At 43.4% G+C, this 14,574-nt stretch overlaps 2 protein-coding genes across 2 annotated transcripts; one reads left to right on the top strand and one right to left on the bottom strand.

Moving 5' to 3' along the window:
• Positions 1–271: 271 nt before the first annotated feature.
• On the bottom strand, positions 272–1,162 carry LOC139475635 (octapeptide-repeat protein T2-like). Its single transcript, XM_071258823.1, has 2 exons — positions 875–1,162; positions 272–298 (listed from the first exon to the last, which is right to left on the bottom strand). The coding sequence occupies exons 1-2, from the start codon at positions 1,160–1,162 to the stop codon at positions 272–274; spliced, it is 315 nt and encodes a 104-aa protein (XP_071114924.1).
• A 5,039-nt stretch (positions 1,163–6,201) lies between these two features.
• On the top strand, positions 6,202–6,987 carry LOC139475634 (sporozoite surface protein 2-like). Its single transcript, XM_071258822.1, has one exon. It carries the CDS (start codon positions 6,202–6,204, stop codon positions 6,985–6,987), a length of 786 nt encoding a protein of 261 aa, XP_071114923.1.
• The last annotated feature ends 7,587 nt before the right edge of the window (positions 6,988–14,574 follow it).

Below are 14,574 nucleotides of genomic sequence, written 5' to 3'. Positions count from 1 at the left end.
CGACATGATCTGTACTCATGTTTCGTTAATCCGGACACAGGGGGGACTACCGTCCGGATTAACGGGTCTTCAGTGTAGATCACTCATGAAATACGTTGAAAGCACATATACTGTTCTGCATGGAAAGTTGACCCGAATAGATCGAATAGATATATAGTATTATATGTGGTATTTGTCGCATTCCGTTAAACCACTGTTGCAGTCTCTGACCTGGCTACCTGGTCATGCCATCTGGCCAGATGACCTACGTGGACATACCACGTGCCGTAGGTCAGTCACAGGTCATGATGGTGACCAGCTGATAGAGTAGGTAAACATAGAAGTATTGTGCTGTGGACAATGCGGACATAGACTGTACTGACACTCCTTCTGTGTACTCTACATCTAGGTCACGCACCTACCTCATATGTCTTTCTCAGAGCGGTGGAGTAGCCTAGTGGTTCAAGCTTTTGCTCGTCACGTCAAAGGCCCCGGTTCGATTCCCAAATTGGATACAAGCGTTAATCACATTTCTTGTGTCCCATTATTGTTGGAATATTGGAAAAAAACACCTCACTCATACTCTCTCCTATATCTTTGAAGCCTGGTGCTCGGCACTATGACCGAAAGCTTTATCTCTCTGCTTGTATTCTCTCTCTCTTCCTCCCTACCTCTCTTTCTCTCCCCCAATCTCCCTCCCTCCCGTTTTTTCTCTCTCCCTCCTTCCGCTCTCTCTATCTCTCCCTTCCGTTCTCTCTCCTCCCCTCTCTCTCCTTTCCCCTCTCTCTCCCTCCTCCCTCTATCTCTCCCCGTTCTCTCTTTTTCCCCCTTCTCTCTCTCTCATTTTTGTGTCAATTATTACAAAGCTTTCTCTCTCTCTCTCACTCTCTCTCACTTTCTCCCTCCCGTTCTCTCTCTCCCTCCCTCTCTCTTTCTCCCCCGTTCTCTTTTCCCCTCTTTCCTTCCTCTCTCTCTCCCGTTCTCTCTCCCTTCCTCCCCTCTCTCTCTCCCGTTCTCTCTCTCCCTCCGCTCTCCCCTCCCCTCTCTTCTTCCCCCTCTCTCCCCTCCTCCCTCTCTCTTTCCCTCCTCTCTCTCCCCCATTCTCTCTCTCCCTCCCTCCCCCTCTCTCTCCCTCCCCCCTCCCTCCCTCTCCCTCTCCTTTCCCCCTCTCTCCTTCCCCCATCTCTTTCACACCCCGTTCTCTCTTTTCCCCTCCTCTCTCTCCCAATTCTCTCTCCCTCCCTCCCTCTCTCTGTCTTCCTCATCTCTCTCTCCTTTCCCCCTCTCTCTCCCTCTCCACTCACTTTCTCTCTACTGCTCTCTCTTTCTCCCCTCTCTCTTTCCCGTTCTCTCTCTCCCCCTCCCCTCTTTCTCTCCCCTCTCTCTCTCTCTCTCTCTCTCTCCCTCCTCCCTCTCCACTCACTTTCTCTCCCCTGTTCTCCCCCATACCCCCCCCCCCCCCTCTACCTCCACCACCACCACTCACTCTCATCTATTTCACAACAAACCGTCCAACTATCACTCGATATAATTTGCAATTTCGACACGTCCTATTCATTGCGTAGAAAGTTATATTCAATCTTCCATCCCATATGAAAAATTGTATTCACGTTCCGACTCTCGTTACTATCACGTTTTGGGGCAACATGCGCGTGCATGTTCAGCGTGATCGTCAGCGCGACATTGGCAGGGCCGGGAAAGGCATTGTGACCACAGATGAATTGCCAATAGGTATAAATATTACAGCAACACCCGCTGGGAGACATATACTTACTTATAGCTCTTAATGCTTACAACGAGCTCAGTGGTAGTAATAGCGAGGCTCCCCAAATAGCCGGCTGTATAAACGTGGTCACGTGACTGGCTTTAGCCCCAGACAGGCCATTAAATACATAGATTCCGACCTACTCAACCATCCGTCAGCATAGTCCCCGGCAGTATGCAAACTTAACGCGGCATGCCTTTATCTACAAGACATGGTAGCGGCTCTAGCTCCTGGGTGTATAAAGCGCCCACTGATACAGAACCAAAATGACAGGTTAGGTGTGATGGGTGGTTGGATGATATTTGCCCCGTGGGGCGGACGTCACCAGGGGGTGACATAGAGGTCACTGTATGGAAGGAATGAATCCGTGTGTAGAACATACTTACTTACCTGACTCACCTGCAAATTACGATATGGGTTGTCTGCTCCAGATTCGACGGTTTTGACTTTACAGCTGTAGTAACGTTGTGTTATGTTTTCACAGTCGCTATGGGTTGTCTGCTCCAAATTCGACGGTTTTGACTTTACAGCTGTAGTAACGTTATGTTATGTTTTCACAGTCGCTATGGATTGTCTGCTCCAAATTCGACCGTTTTGACTTTACAGCTGTAGTAACGTTATGTTATGTTTTCACAGTCGCTATGGGTTGTCTGCTCCAGATTCGACCGTGTTGGCTTTACAGCTGTAGTAACGTTGTTTTATGTTTTCACAGTCGTTATGGGTTGTCTGCTCCAGATTCGACCGTGTTGGCTTTACAGCTGTAGTAACGTTGCCTTATGTTTTCACAGTCGCTATGGGTTGTCTGCTCCATATTCCTCCGTGTTGGCTTTACAGCTGTAGTAACGTTGTCTTATGTTTTCACAGTCGCTATGGGTTGTCTGCTCCATATTCCTCCGTGTTGGCTTTACAGCTGTAGTAACGTTGTCTTATGGTTTCACAGTCGCTATGGGTTGTCTGCTCAAGATTCGACCGTGTTGGCTTTACAGCTGCAGATCAAATCACACTCAACGTTGAATATTCTTACTCGGTTTCTAAAGTTACTCCACTGAGTGAAATTATGTCTTAAACGTCGATTACTGTAAGAATGCCATTATATGATGATGATGATGATGATGATGATGATGATGATTATTATTTATCATATTTTTTATTATTATTATTGTTGTTGTTGTTATTATTATTATTATTATTATTATTATTTGTGTCGCAAAGGGCGTATTATCATGAGTTAAACGTTCTTGATTCAGGTCATATCTCGCCATCTCACTAATAACACAAACAAAAGTGCAAAAACGATCGGCATTCTTGAATTCTTAAACCTTTCTCAGAACGAAATCCCACTTAATTAAACTCATGCCGATGGTCCATTGTCACTCCATTGTTACGAGCGATTCCCAAATTGAAACAATATAACCCAGAAATCTGTACGTGAGATAATTTAGTACTCGTATGAAACCAACAAGCAATCAAGAAATGGTATACAATCAACAATTTTATAACAAAATGAACTAGGTTTACAAATCAATACCAATTACTACACAGCAATTACAATAGCAGTACACAATAAAGAGGAAGTACAATATTCAATGGTAGTATAAAATGTGAAAGCAGTAGAAATGACAATGTCAAGGATGATAATCATTTGCTGCAACAGTGGTCAAGCTTCCGAGAAAAAGTGATCTTCACACGAAAGCTGGTCTTGATGAAATGTGAGATGACAGGCACTCACCCGCTCCACGTATATAGTCTAACTAGCTTCCAGCACTTTCCACACAGTGCTTGACAAGTCCAGTGTCACTAGAACATCACATGATATTTCACATGGTTTTTTTAACGCTTGACATCCATCCCTGCTATTCCGGAAATTCATAGGTACATCGAGCATCTAAATATAATAACTTCCTCACCACTACTTACATTAAATAGTACTACATTCCTGACAACTAATCATTGCCCAAATTCAATGCAATGAACTTTTACTGAATCTTAACGGAAACTGTAATACAGTTACAATCATTGTTTAAGAATAAATTACATTGCCACATAACACCATTTAGACATCATAGACAAGTACTTCTAAATTGTTACTTGCAGGACAATAGCCATAAAATGGCAATTCTTGACGTGAAATCACTACCAGCCACGCTTTTACAAAATGAAACTGTTTTATCGCTATACGTGTGACCACTCGACCCATTATCAAGGGTCTGTAACGGCGAAGAAGTTCCAAGAAAATTGGGCTCTGGGCGTTAAAGGCAACTTGTCAATCTAGCGTTGAACCCTGACGTCCAAAACAAGGCCAATGCACTTGATCTTAACGAAAGTACGCCTCGCTATCAGACAATGAAATAAGAGGCTCTATTAAAGTGCATTTACCAGTTACAGAACAACTGACTCATCGAATACTCCATACAGGTTTGAAAACACTTGTTTGTTGCATGCTGTCAGTACAACCTAATGTCAGTCCCCGTCAAGATCCGGGTTAGAATTGGTCTTCAGCAACCCATGTTTGTCTCCCGTAAAGATCCGGGTTAGAATTGGTCTTCAGCAACCCACTTGCTTGTCGTAAGAGGCGACAAACGGGATCGGGTAGTCAGACTCACAGATTTGGTTGATGCATGTCATCATATCCCAATTGCGAAGATCGATATTTACATGTCGCCTTCACATAGCTGGAATATTGCGAGTGCAGCGTTTAACAAACAAACAAACAAACAGTATAAACGGATCTCGATCGATATGCTTTTCAACACTTATACCAATATTTAGTATTTATTAGTATAACCAGGTTGTTTTGTCTGCTAGCGTTTATTAAATGAATTAGAATGTGGGGCCAAAATAAAATGTCCGTCAGGACCTAGAATAAGAACAGAAATCTAATATCAATCAGTAATCGAAGAATATCACTGGTATATAAAAATCATATTGTTTATGTGTCATTATGTGTAGTACCTCCTCAGATAAATAAAGAAGGAAAACATTTTAAAAAAAAGATTGTCATAACGTCAACACACACGTGTCCGCTGCGCCATCAGTGTATGGGTTCCCAGCAACGCCATAGAACGAAGGATTTGTTTCTGTTTCTCATACAAGTCATGTAGTGGTTGTGAAGGGAGTCAATGCAAAGGGGTTTCTGTTATCAATGACCACTGACCATAATCAACTGACCACTGACCACACGCGTAAACATTCAACATCCCCCCCCCCCCCCCCCCCCAACGACCACCTCCATCCCAACCTCTTGCCCCAACCTTTTTGTTTAAGTATACTTTAATACTTTCGTTGAATGCACAGGTTGTCTCGTATACTAATGCACCAATAATAACACTAACCCATTCATTTTGTGTCGCTTTTCAACGAAATTGCACGATTACAGAACGCAAATTGCCAATTAAAAAAAACTGCATCCGCCTGCACGACGTTACTCTTCAGAGATTTGGACACCACCCCCGACGCCTCAAAGACCTTTCCCCGGGGCCATGCCGCGTCCGTCTTGTATAACGTAAGACAGTGCGGGGGAGGAACTTCGTTTAAATATACAATCATCGGTACTGCTTAACACGAAGAGCATGTCGGGAGTACATATAGTCTTGGATGAACCTTTATACCATGCGTCTCGATTCTGTGTATGGCATCTGCGACGGGACTGCGCGTGCGGAGAAAGTAGGCCACTTATCCGAGTCGTACAGAATTACCAGATATATAATGAATTCTTTCATCCACTCAGAGACCCCCCAATCCTGCCCGATTTAAATACTTCCCTGTCCGTCATCTAACCTGCATTGTGACTGACCACTGCCTGACCCGCCAACGATGCCACTTGTTATAATGGTCCTCCATTCTGAGAAGAAATCAATTCCGCGAAACACATGATACGACTATGTACATTGTAGTCTATACGTCCGCTCGACTGGCGAGGGCGAAGCAGGAATAATACATCGACGTGATTATAACTACTCATAAAGACGAAACAATGGCTTGTAAAATGAAATGTGTTAATACTATGATGAATGTGATATATACTCACCAACAAAAGAAACGCGAATACCACACATGTTGGTTAATATATGAAGACCTACGCACATTTAAAAGATATGAGAATTGTTCGATGCACAAACGAACATACTGGTATGTTGTGTGAATCGATGCTCATGAACATCATATGTGACGTCATAGATCCATGACTCGAGATGCACCATTTGTCTCATGCAGGATTAGCGGGTAAAGTTTGTAAATCATGTGCAGCATTTCGTGATAAGAATAAAGTCACTCTGTGGTAACACTTGGCTGATTGTTAGTTTTACATTAATTGGTACACATTGGAAACATCTCTTCTTAACGTACATACTATATATATATTTCTATCGTTCACGTTTGTTTTGAGGGTGAGTATATATGGAACTAAGGGTGTCGGATTTTACAAAACAAAATTACTCGGTTGCTGAATAATCTGAATAATGGGACTCAAAACAAATAACACCCCAACGCACCCCGACCACCTAACCGCACCCCCAACGCACCACCGCACCCCCAACACCCCACTGCACCCCCAACACCCCACATCACCCCAACGCACCCCCAACATCCCACCGCACCCCCAACACCCCACCTTCCCCAACACCCCACCGCACCAACAACACAACGCCGCACCCACAATACCCCACCGCACCCCCAACACCCCACCGTCCCCAACACCCCACCAACAACACAACACCGCACCCACAATACCCCACATCACCCCACCGCAACCCCAACACCCCACCGCACCCCCAACACCCCACCGTCCCCAACACCCCACCGTCCCCAACACCCCAACGCACCAACAACACAACGCCGCACCCACAATACCCCACATCACCCCCAACACCCAACCGCACCCCCAACACCCCACCGTCCCCAACACCCCAACGCACCAACAACACACCGCCGCACCCACATCACCCCAAACACCCCACCGTCCCCAACACCCCACCGCACCAACAACCCAACCCCGCACCCACAATTCCCCACCGCAACCCCAACACCCCACCGCACCCCCAACACCCCACCGTCTCCAACACCCCACCGCACCAACAACACACCGCCGCACCCACAATACCCCACATCACCCCCAACACCCCACCGCATCCCCAACACCCCACCGTCCCCAACACCCCACCGCACCAACAACACACCGCCGCACCCACAATACAGCACGGCACCCACACGCCACACAGAAACCCACAGCCCCCATCGAATATTAAACATTACGTCCATAACGTTGTTTATACTGCTTTGATCTATCTCATTGCTTCTATCCAATGTTGGGAATCGAACCTTCACCTGGCACCATTCCTAACGAGCCACCCTTCACCATTTGTCATTTATCCACCAGCGTTGTGGGGAGGGGTTTCGAATGTACATCTTCCTACATAATTAGTTCTGTATATTAAATTAAAGGGGCAAAGAAACGACAACAAATGTGCTATTGTATACTATTATAAACGACAGCCTCGTAATTCCCTAAGGCATACAGGGGCAGACTGACGCTTTATTCTGTATGGGGGTCATGGGTCTATCCATCCATCACGCTCTGGCATCATCACGTGAACAATGCACACAATGTACAGCCATTAGCAGACCGAACGCTTCTCGGTTTCTGAGTGAGTGTTTGTGCGTTGTTTAACGCCGCACTCCGCCATATTGCTACTATACGACGGCGGTCTGTAAATAACCGAGTCAGGATCAGATTGACACCATGAGCATTGATCTATGCAATTAGGATACGATGGCGTGCATCAACCAAGTCAGAAAGCCTGGCCACCCGATCCCGTTAGCTGCATCTTACTTCAAGAATCGGCCGCTGAAAACCAATTCACGCTGTCGTGTCGAGTCTGCACAAGACAAACCAGTGATTGATATCATGAGCATCGATCTATGATCGTATTCAGAGATGATAAAATAATTTCACACTTTAATTAAAATGAGTCTGTCCCAGTAAGACAATTCCCCTTTGGGGACTGGTCATATATTATAGAGAGAATGTGTGTGCATGCGTGCGTGTATTCGTGTGTGTGTGATGAGCGTTAAGATTGGTCTTAGGACTGTATCATAAAGTAGGCAATACAAAATATAAATTCAAGAACACACACACGCACGCACACACATTCTCTCTCTCTCACACACACACACACACACACACACACACACATTCGCACGCACGCATACACACACACACACACACACACACACACACACACACACACACACACACGCACACATCAGTCTGTGGGTATTCCAGAGTCACAGTGCAGGATCTATAACTATCAGTTTTCGATGTTTCTATACTATTGTTATTGCAGCGAGTGTCCCTGGCGTCACAAAGTCCAGGGATGTCTCGGAACCTTGGACACATAGACACAGGGCTCGACCTAATATATCTATGTGTGAAATAAGGACAGCTAGCGACTCCATTAGGTCGACATGTTTTTGTTGGTAGGCATGTGCAAAAATAACTGTAGTTGGAGGCGAGACGGAAATAAAATAACACCAGAGCAGCAATTAACAAGTGTCACGTTTTTTTCACTGGACAAGAGATCAATGAATATGTAAGAAGGGGTCCTCAGGCAGTTCGCTTGTCCCTTTTTTTTGGAACAGTCTTTAACCTGAGTAAAATATATATATAAATTATACAATAAACTACGGTTATAACGAACACGCATATAACGAACTGACTGATATAACGAACTTATTTTTCAGTCCCGGCCATTTGTTGTATAAATGTCGTATATATGCTTATAACGAACTACGGTTATTACGAACTAAAATCAGTGGTCCCTTCGAGTTCGATATAACCGTGGTTTACCGAATAGACCTCATCTTCTGTAATAGTTTCATAAAGAAGGGGGAGGGGGGGGGGGGGGGGGGGGTCTTAAATGTCAAGCAGTACCCACCCTCCTTCCAATATTTTGCATAGTTTGTATTCTATTCTTAATAATGTTAAATATATCCTTTGATCTTTTGTAAAAGCAAATAGGAATCCAGTTTGATCTAGACTTGGTTTTTTTATAGCCACGTGTTACACGAATTACTTTAAGAGGGTTGGTTTTATAAGGAGACGATTCCCATGAACTGGAGTCAAAGTCTAGACACTGTCATTGTTGCAAGGTGAGAAGCCAATACGCTGTGTTTCTTTTTATAAACTTACAGATGGAAACACATCATAAAATGTATATAGCAGACAAAGTGGTGTTTTACGACTATATTAAACTTTCTTCGACTACCAGTTTCCACGAGCCTACACCTCGATTATCCAGTGTATGATTGGATAACTGAGGCTGTCCAAGTCTAGTCATCCAAGGTCGATCTGTCAATATCGCTGACTGAATATCGAGACTGCTGTAACGGACTAGTGATCGCATATTAACACTACCAGCTACGCTTCACACGAGCAAGTTCACTGTCAGGGATGTGCACGCACGCAAAGTCATAGGCCCAGAAATCACTACGCAATATAACCCAGTGAGAGATCATCGATTGAATGTCATTGTCTCCATACACTAAATATACGACCATACCGAGATACTCGCGCTAACGTGCCTGGTGCCGTCATTAACCATATACGTTTCTACTGCAAACAGTCGTTATCCTATAGTCGCGATCGTTTCTGGAATAAGAAATGATGGTATCTTAGTAACGGGAGTGGATCCCGCTACCACAGCTACCATGCGCGTGATCGCGCTTTCTCTTTCAGCTGTTAAATCTGCGCATTTGAATAAGCGGTCATTGACCTGTTCGGCTTGCGCGGTCAGTTTGACCTACTACTGTATGCGTGCATGGCGGCAGTTTGGGAGGTGGCGGTCCTAGAGGGTGATGTTTGACCAGTGGTGACAGCTTGAGGCCTCATGGATCCTCCTCATTTTATACACAGTAGTATCACAGTGGACAGCCAGGCGTGTATGATGTTGCAGTGCACATAGTATTATAGGCGCACAGTCCATATTATTTCCCCTTCCGCCCAGCCTTTGCTGTAATGCTAAATCCTAAATGAAGCAAGTCTAGATTTTCCGCAGACTCTGGTCAGGTCTCACCAAGGCTCCTTTTCACTTAGTCTTAGGGCTGTATCACATTTTTCCCACCCACACCCAAGCTAAATTTATCATCCAAAAGTGACTCCCAAAGGAGATATTGCTTGGGTAAGATCAAGCGTTATCTACAGTGTAAATATCGCTTCAATGAAATTGCATCACAGTACTTTGCAGACCATTGTGACGTCATTGTTACCTTGACGTCACAATCAAATGACATCAAATGGCTCTGCCACTGAAGCTGTTAGCTGTACTTTTAAGACACTGCTTATTACTGTCTACACACTGATAAGTTGGAAGAACGATGTTGGATGATAAATAAAATCTCAGCCTCGTGTCTTTTGATATCAAATATATCAACATTTGATAAAAGTGGAAAATCTCCTCGGCGAGCCTCGGAGTTCTTCCACTTTCGTCAACTCGTCTTGATATATTTGATATCAAAAGATACTCGGGTGAGATTCTTTCTCCCCCCCTCTCTCTCTCTCTCTCTCTCTCTCTCTCTCTCTCTCTATATATATATATATATATATATATATATATATATATATATATAATTATATATATATATATATCTAAATAAGCAGCACATATGTAAATAAATTCACGAAATATTCACACGACACTAATTGCTCTCCAACATATTGTCAGTTTTATCTTCAAGTGTTGTCATTGCATTATTTGAAAAAAATAATAAGGATATTTATTAAATTGCTATATTAACGAATACGTTGTATGTAGCAATAAGTTACAATATTTGCACGGTACTAATTTACTAATCTGGACTGGTCACAATGAATTTCACTTAAACAGGAGTACGGTACTTCGTGATATACTTGAGGAAGCCAAGCTGTCTGAAATCTGCCGTATAATACAAACGATATTGTATCAGCTTCATACATGTATGCTGAGCAAATTAATCTTAGATCCACTTTCCGACAGTGGACTGTGTTGCATCCCCGTAGCTAAATATAAACCGCTTTAAGCCCCCGCGGGACATGTGGACTAATACACGCATGTGGTCAGTTGAAAGCAAAACTACAGCAGAGACCGCCTCTGACTACAGCCATTGGGTGAACAGTAGTATGTTTCGATGGAGATGGGGAGGGTTTTTTATCATTAGACAAGTCTGACACATGAAGCTCATCATATAATTCAATTCTTCAGCAAACGATGATTTGATTCCTTCCCGATGTGCAAGCCATGTCCTCTATATATACACCCACTGACCACGACCGCCCCCGCGCGCTGACCGACATAAGCGCATAGACTGACCGCACGGAATCAATACATGCCAACCAGCTGATGCGCGATGTATGTATTTCAATGCTGGGTTTCAATGGGTCCCTGCGGCCTTTGTTCTTGAACCTGGCCAGTTCTCCGGTCCCCAATACTGGAAACATTACAGGAATCAATGGCTGTTGGTTCTTTTCATCTAAATTGAATGTGATCATTTAATGTCCTGTCAAAGCTCGTCATGTGAAGGACATGCTATTTTAACAGTAGTAATTATCTCAGGTAATTAGGTCTCGCACGGACTTTTATTATGTGCACTATAGCTACTTGTACGGATTCAGTTGATTGGGTGATATTCGCAATATGGAGATACGTGTGTTCCATGCGGTAGTGTGGGAGAGAAAACTAGAGTGAGTTGGGTTAATTATAACGCTGCGTTGAAAAGTATTATATCACGACTGTCAGCTTGACGTGGGTGGAAAGTCCCAAGTGATGCAGGTCTTAAATATTTACGACTTTGGTGAAACCCATGAGCACGAGTATGGTGCTGACAAACCTAGAAATATAATCGGGACGAACCGGATTCGTATCCACGATAGTAGGTTTCTTGTGTGCCCAAGGGACGCAACTCTGAACAGTGAATTGCGGTGCCTTAGACGACTGGGCCATCCGTGCTCCCCAGAACACAAGAAGCCCTGTTTTACACGACCAGGGCACACTTGCACAAAGCGACCTTAGCGCTAAGACTATTGTAAGCCTATGTTAAAGTATGGGAGTTACGATCATCTTAGCGCTAAGATCGCTTTGTGCAAGTGGGCCCAGGAGCCCGTTCCACAAAGCAATCTTAGTGCTAGGTTGGTTGTAACTCCCATAGTTTATCATAGGCCTACGACCAACGTAGCACTAAGATCGATTTGTGGAACGGGGCCCTGTAAGTTTCTACTTTATATCAAGAAGAGCATAATAACACGTCATGACACGTGAATGGTATGAAATCCATGACACCGCGTGTGGTGCAGAAAAACTAATGACGTCATGTTTGTCACAGACAAACCACATTCGTGACCAACTTGTGTTATTCCGGGACAGGGCGTATAGCAGGTTACGGAAAGGGGAGAATGGTGACGAAGGCGACAAACCAAAGACATAATTTATGATGCATATAATCAAATGGCGCGATGTATAGTGGACGACCTAAAACGCCATGTCTGGTGCACACAAATCAATGACATCATGTGTGATGCACACAAACCCGTGACGACATGTGTGATACCAGGCTCCTCACAACGACAACCCGTTTATGGAGCTCTCTTTTAAAGCTCCCCACTGTGATAGGTGGCCACAACCATGAAGGGAGTTGAACTCGCAACCCCGTGACTGTTATGTTTACAAATAAGTGATGACAAATGACCCAAGTACTCTTCCCCGAGCTATATTATTGTCATTGTCAATTTCAATTTCTATTTGATTTCCACTAACATGAAATTGGTATGGTAAAAAATAAGATGGACGTGGGGGTGCTTTTCTGTTGTCTGCAATCTCGAACCAACACAACGTAAATAGTAAGTTAATCGCGAGCCTTTTCAAAATTCACTTTGTTGACATTCCTATGGAAGCGTACAAGTGCCACAATCTAAAAATATATACCGTATTCGACGTAATAAGCGCCCACGGCGATATTTGCTAATATATATGACCAGCAAACAATCCCAATTAGCACCCCTTCCTATTGATCAATGTACACAAGACTTATTTATTCGTGTATAATACGCACTCTTGTGTTATACGCAGCCTTAATTATGGGCAATTAAATTCTGGATAAATATATCAGTCGTGTATAATACACACAGACTTTCATTTTATAACATTTCAGGCTGTCAGCATAAACCACGAAATTTACAATCTTTAAACTCTGTTTTTTTTTCTCCAAATCTTTATTCTAATAAGAGCCCCCTATTTTAAATTTTGAGAGCGCCCTGGGTGCTTATTACGTCGAATACGGTAATCTACTTTCATATACGTAGATGATACGAATCCCATCTACGTATGATACAACTCACATCTACGTATGATACAACTCACGTCTACGTATGATACAACTCACATCTACGTATGATACAACTCACGTCTACGTATGATACAACTCACATCTACGTATGATACAACTCACATCTACGTATGATACAACTCACATCTACGTATGATACAACTCACATCTACGTATGATACGACTCACATCTACGTATGATACAACTCACATCTACGTATGATACAACTCACATCTACGTATGATACAACTCACGTCTACGTATGATACAACTCACATCTACGTATGATACAACTCACATCTACGTATGATACAACTCACATCTACGTATGATACAACTCACGTCTACGTATGATGCGACTCACATCTACGTATGATACAACTCACATCTACGTATGATGCGACTCACATCTACGTATGATACAACTCACATCTACGTATGATGCGACTCACATCTACGTATGATACAACTCACATCTACGTATGATACAACTCACATCTACGTATGATACAACTCACATCTGCGTATGATACAACTCACGTCTACGTATGATACAACTCACATCTACGTATGATACAACTCACATCTACGTATGATACAACTCACATCTACGTATGATACAACTCACATCTGCGTATGATACGACTCACATCTACGTATGATACGACTCACATCTACGTATGATACAACTCACATCTACGTATGATACAACTCACATCTACGTATGATACGACTCACATCTACGTATGATACAACTCACATCTACGTATGATACAACTCACATCTACGTATGATACAACTCACGTCTACGTATGATACAACTCACATCTACGTATGATACAACTCACATCTACGTATGATACAACTCACATCTACGTATGATACAACTCACGTCTACGTATGATGCGACTCACATCTACGTATGATACAACTCACATCTACGTATGATGCGACTCACATCTACGTATGATACAACTCACATCTACGTATGATGCGACTCACATCTACGTATGATACAACTCACATCTACGTATGATACAACTCACATCTACGTATGATACAACTCACATCTGCGTATGATACAACTCACGTCTACGTATGATACAACTCACATCTACGTATGATACAACTCACATCTACGTATGATACAACTCACATCTACGTATGATACAACTCACATCTGCGTATGATACGACTCACATCTACGTATGATACGACTCACATCTACGTATGATACAACTCACATCTACGTATGATACAACTCACATTTAAAACTAGCTTGGAAACAATACTAAGATCAAATTGTTAAACGACGACACAATATAGACCGCCAGCAACCAAGAGTAGACCATCTTACAAGGGAACATAGGGACTTACAACACTGATGCTTCCTGCACGGTCCCTTAGCGGGACTTACACCATGTCTTTAGCTGCTTACTACTGTTGGCAGCAAGTTTAACCTACATTAACACAAACATAC

This window comes from Haliotis cracherodii, unplaced genomic scaffold, assembly GCF_022045235.1.
Source record: "Haliotis cracherodii isolate W230 unplaced genomic scaffold, xgHalCrac1.p SCAF_3, whole genome shotgun sequence".
Classification (NCBI taxonomy): domain Eukaryota; kingdom Metazoa; phylum Mollusca; class Gastropoda; order Lepetellida; family Haliotidae; genus Haliotis; species Haliotis cracherodii.
The sequence above is the reverse complement of the archived record's forward strand: the minus strand, read 5'-3'. Positions and strand labels throughout refer to the sequence as shown.

What these genes read in the sequence shown, in the direction of transcription:
- LOC139475635 (XM_071258823.1), bottom strand. Translation starts at nt 1,162, where the DNA reads ATGGGGGAAGGAGAGAGGGGGAAAGGAGAGGGAGAGGGAGGGAGGGGG. An exon ending in GAGAGAACGGGAGGGAGAAA is followed by an intron (nt 299 to 874) that starts GTGAGAGAGAGT and finishes CTACTCTATCAG; the next exon opens with CTGGTCACCATCATGACCTG.
- LOC139475634 (XM_071258822.1), top strand. Translation starts at nt 6,202, where the DNA reads ATGGGACTCAAAACAAATAACACCCCAACGCACCCCGACCACCTAACC.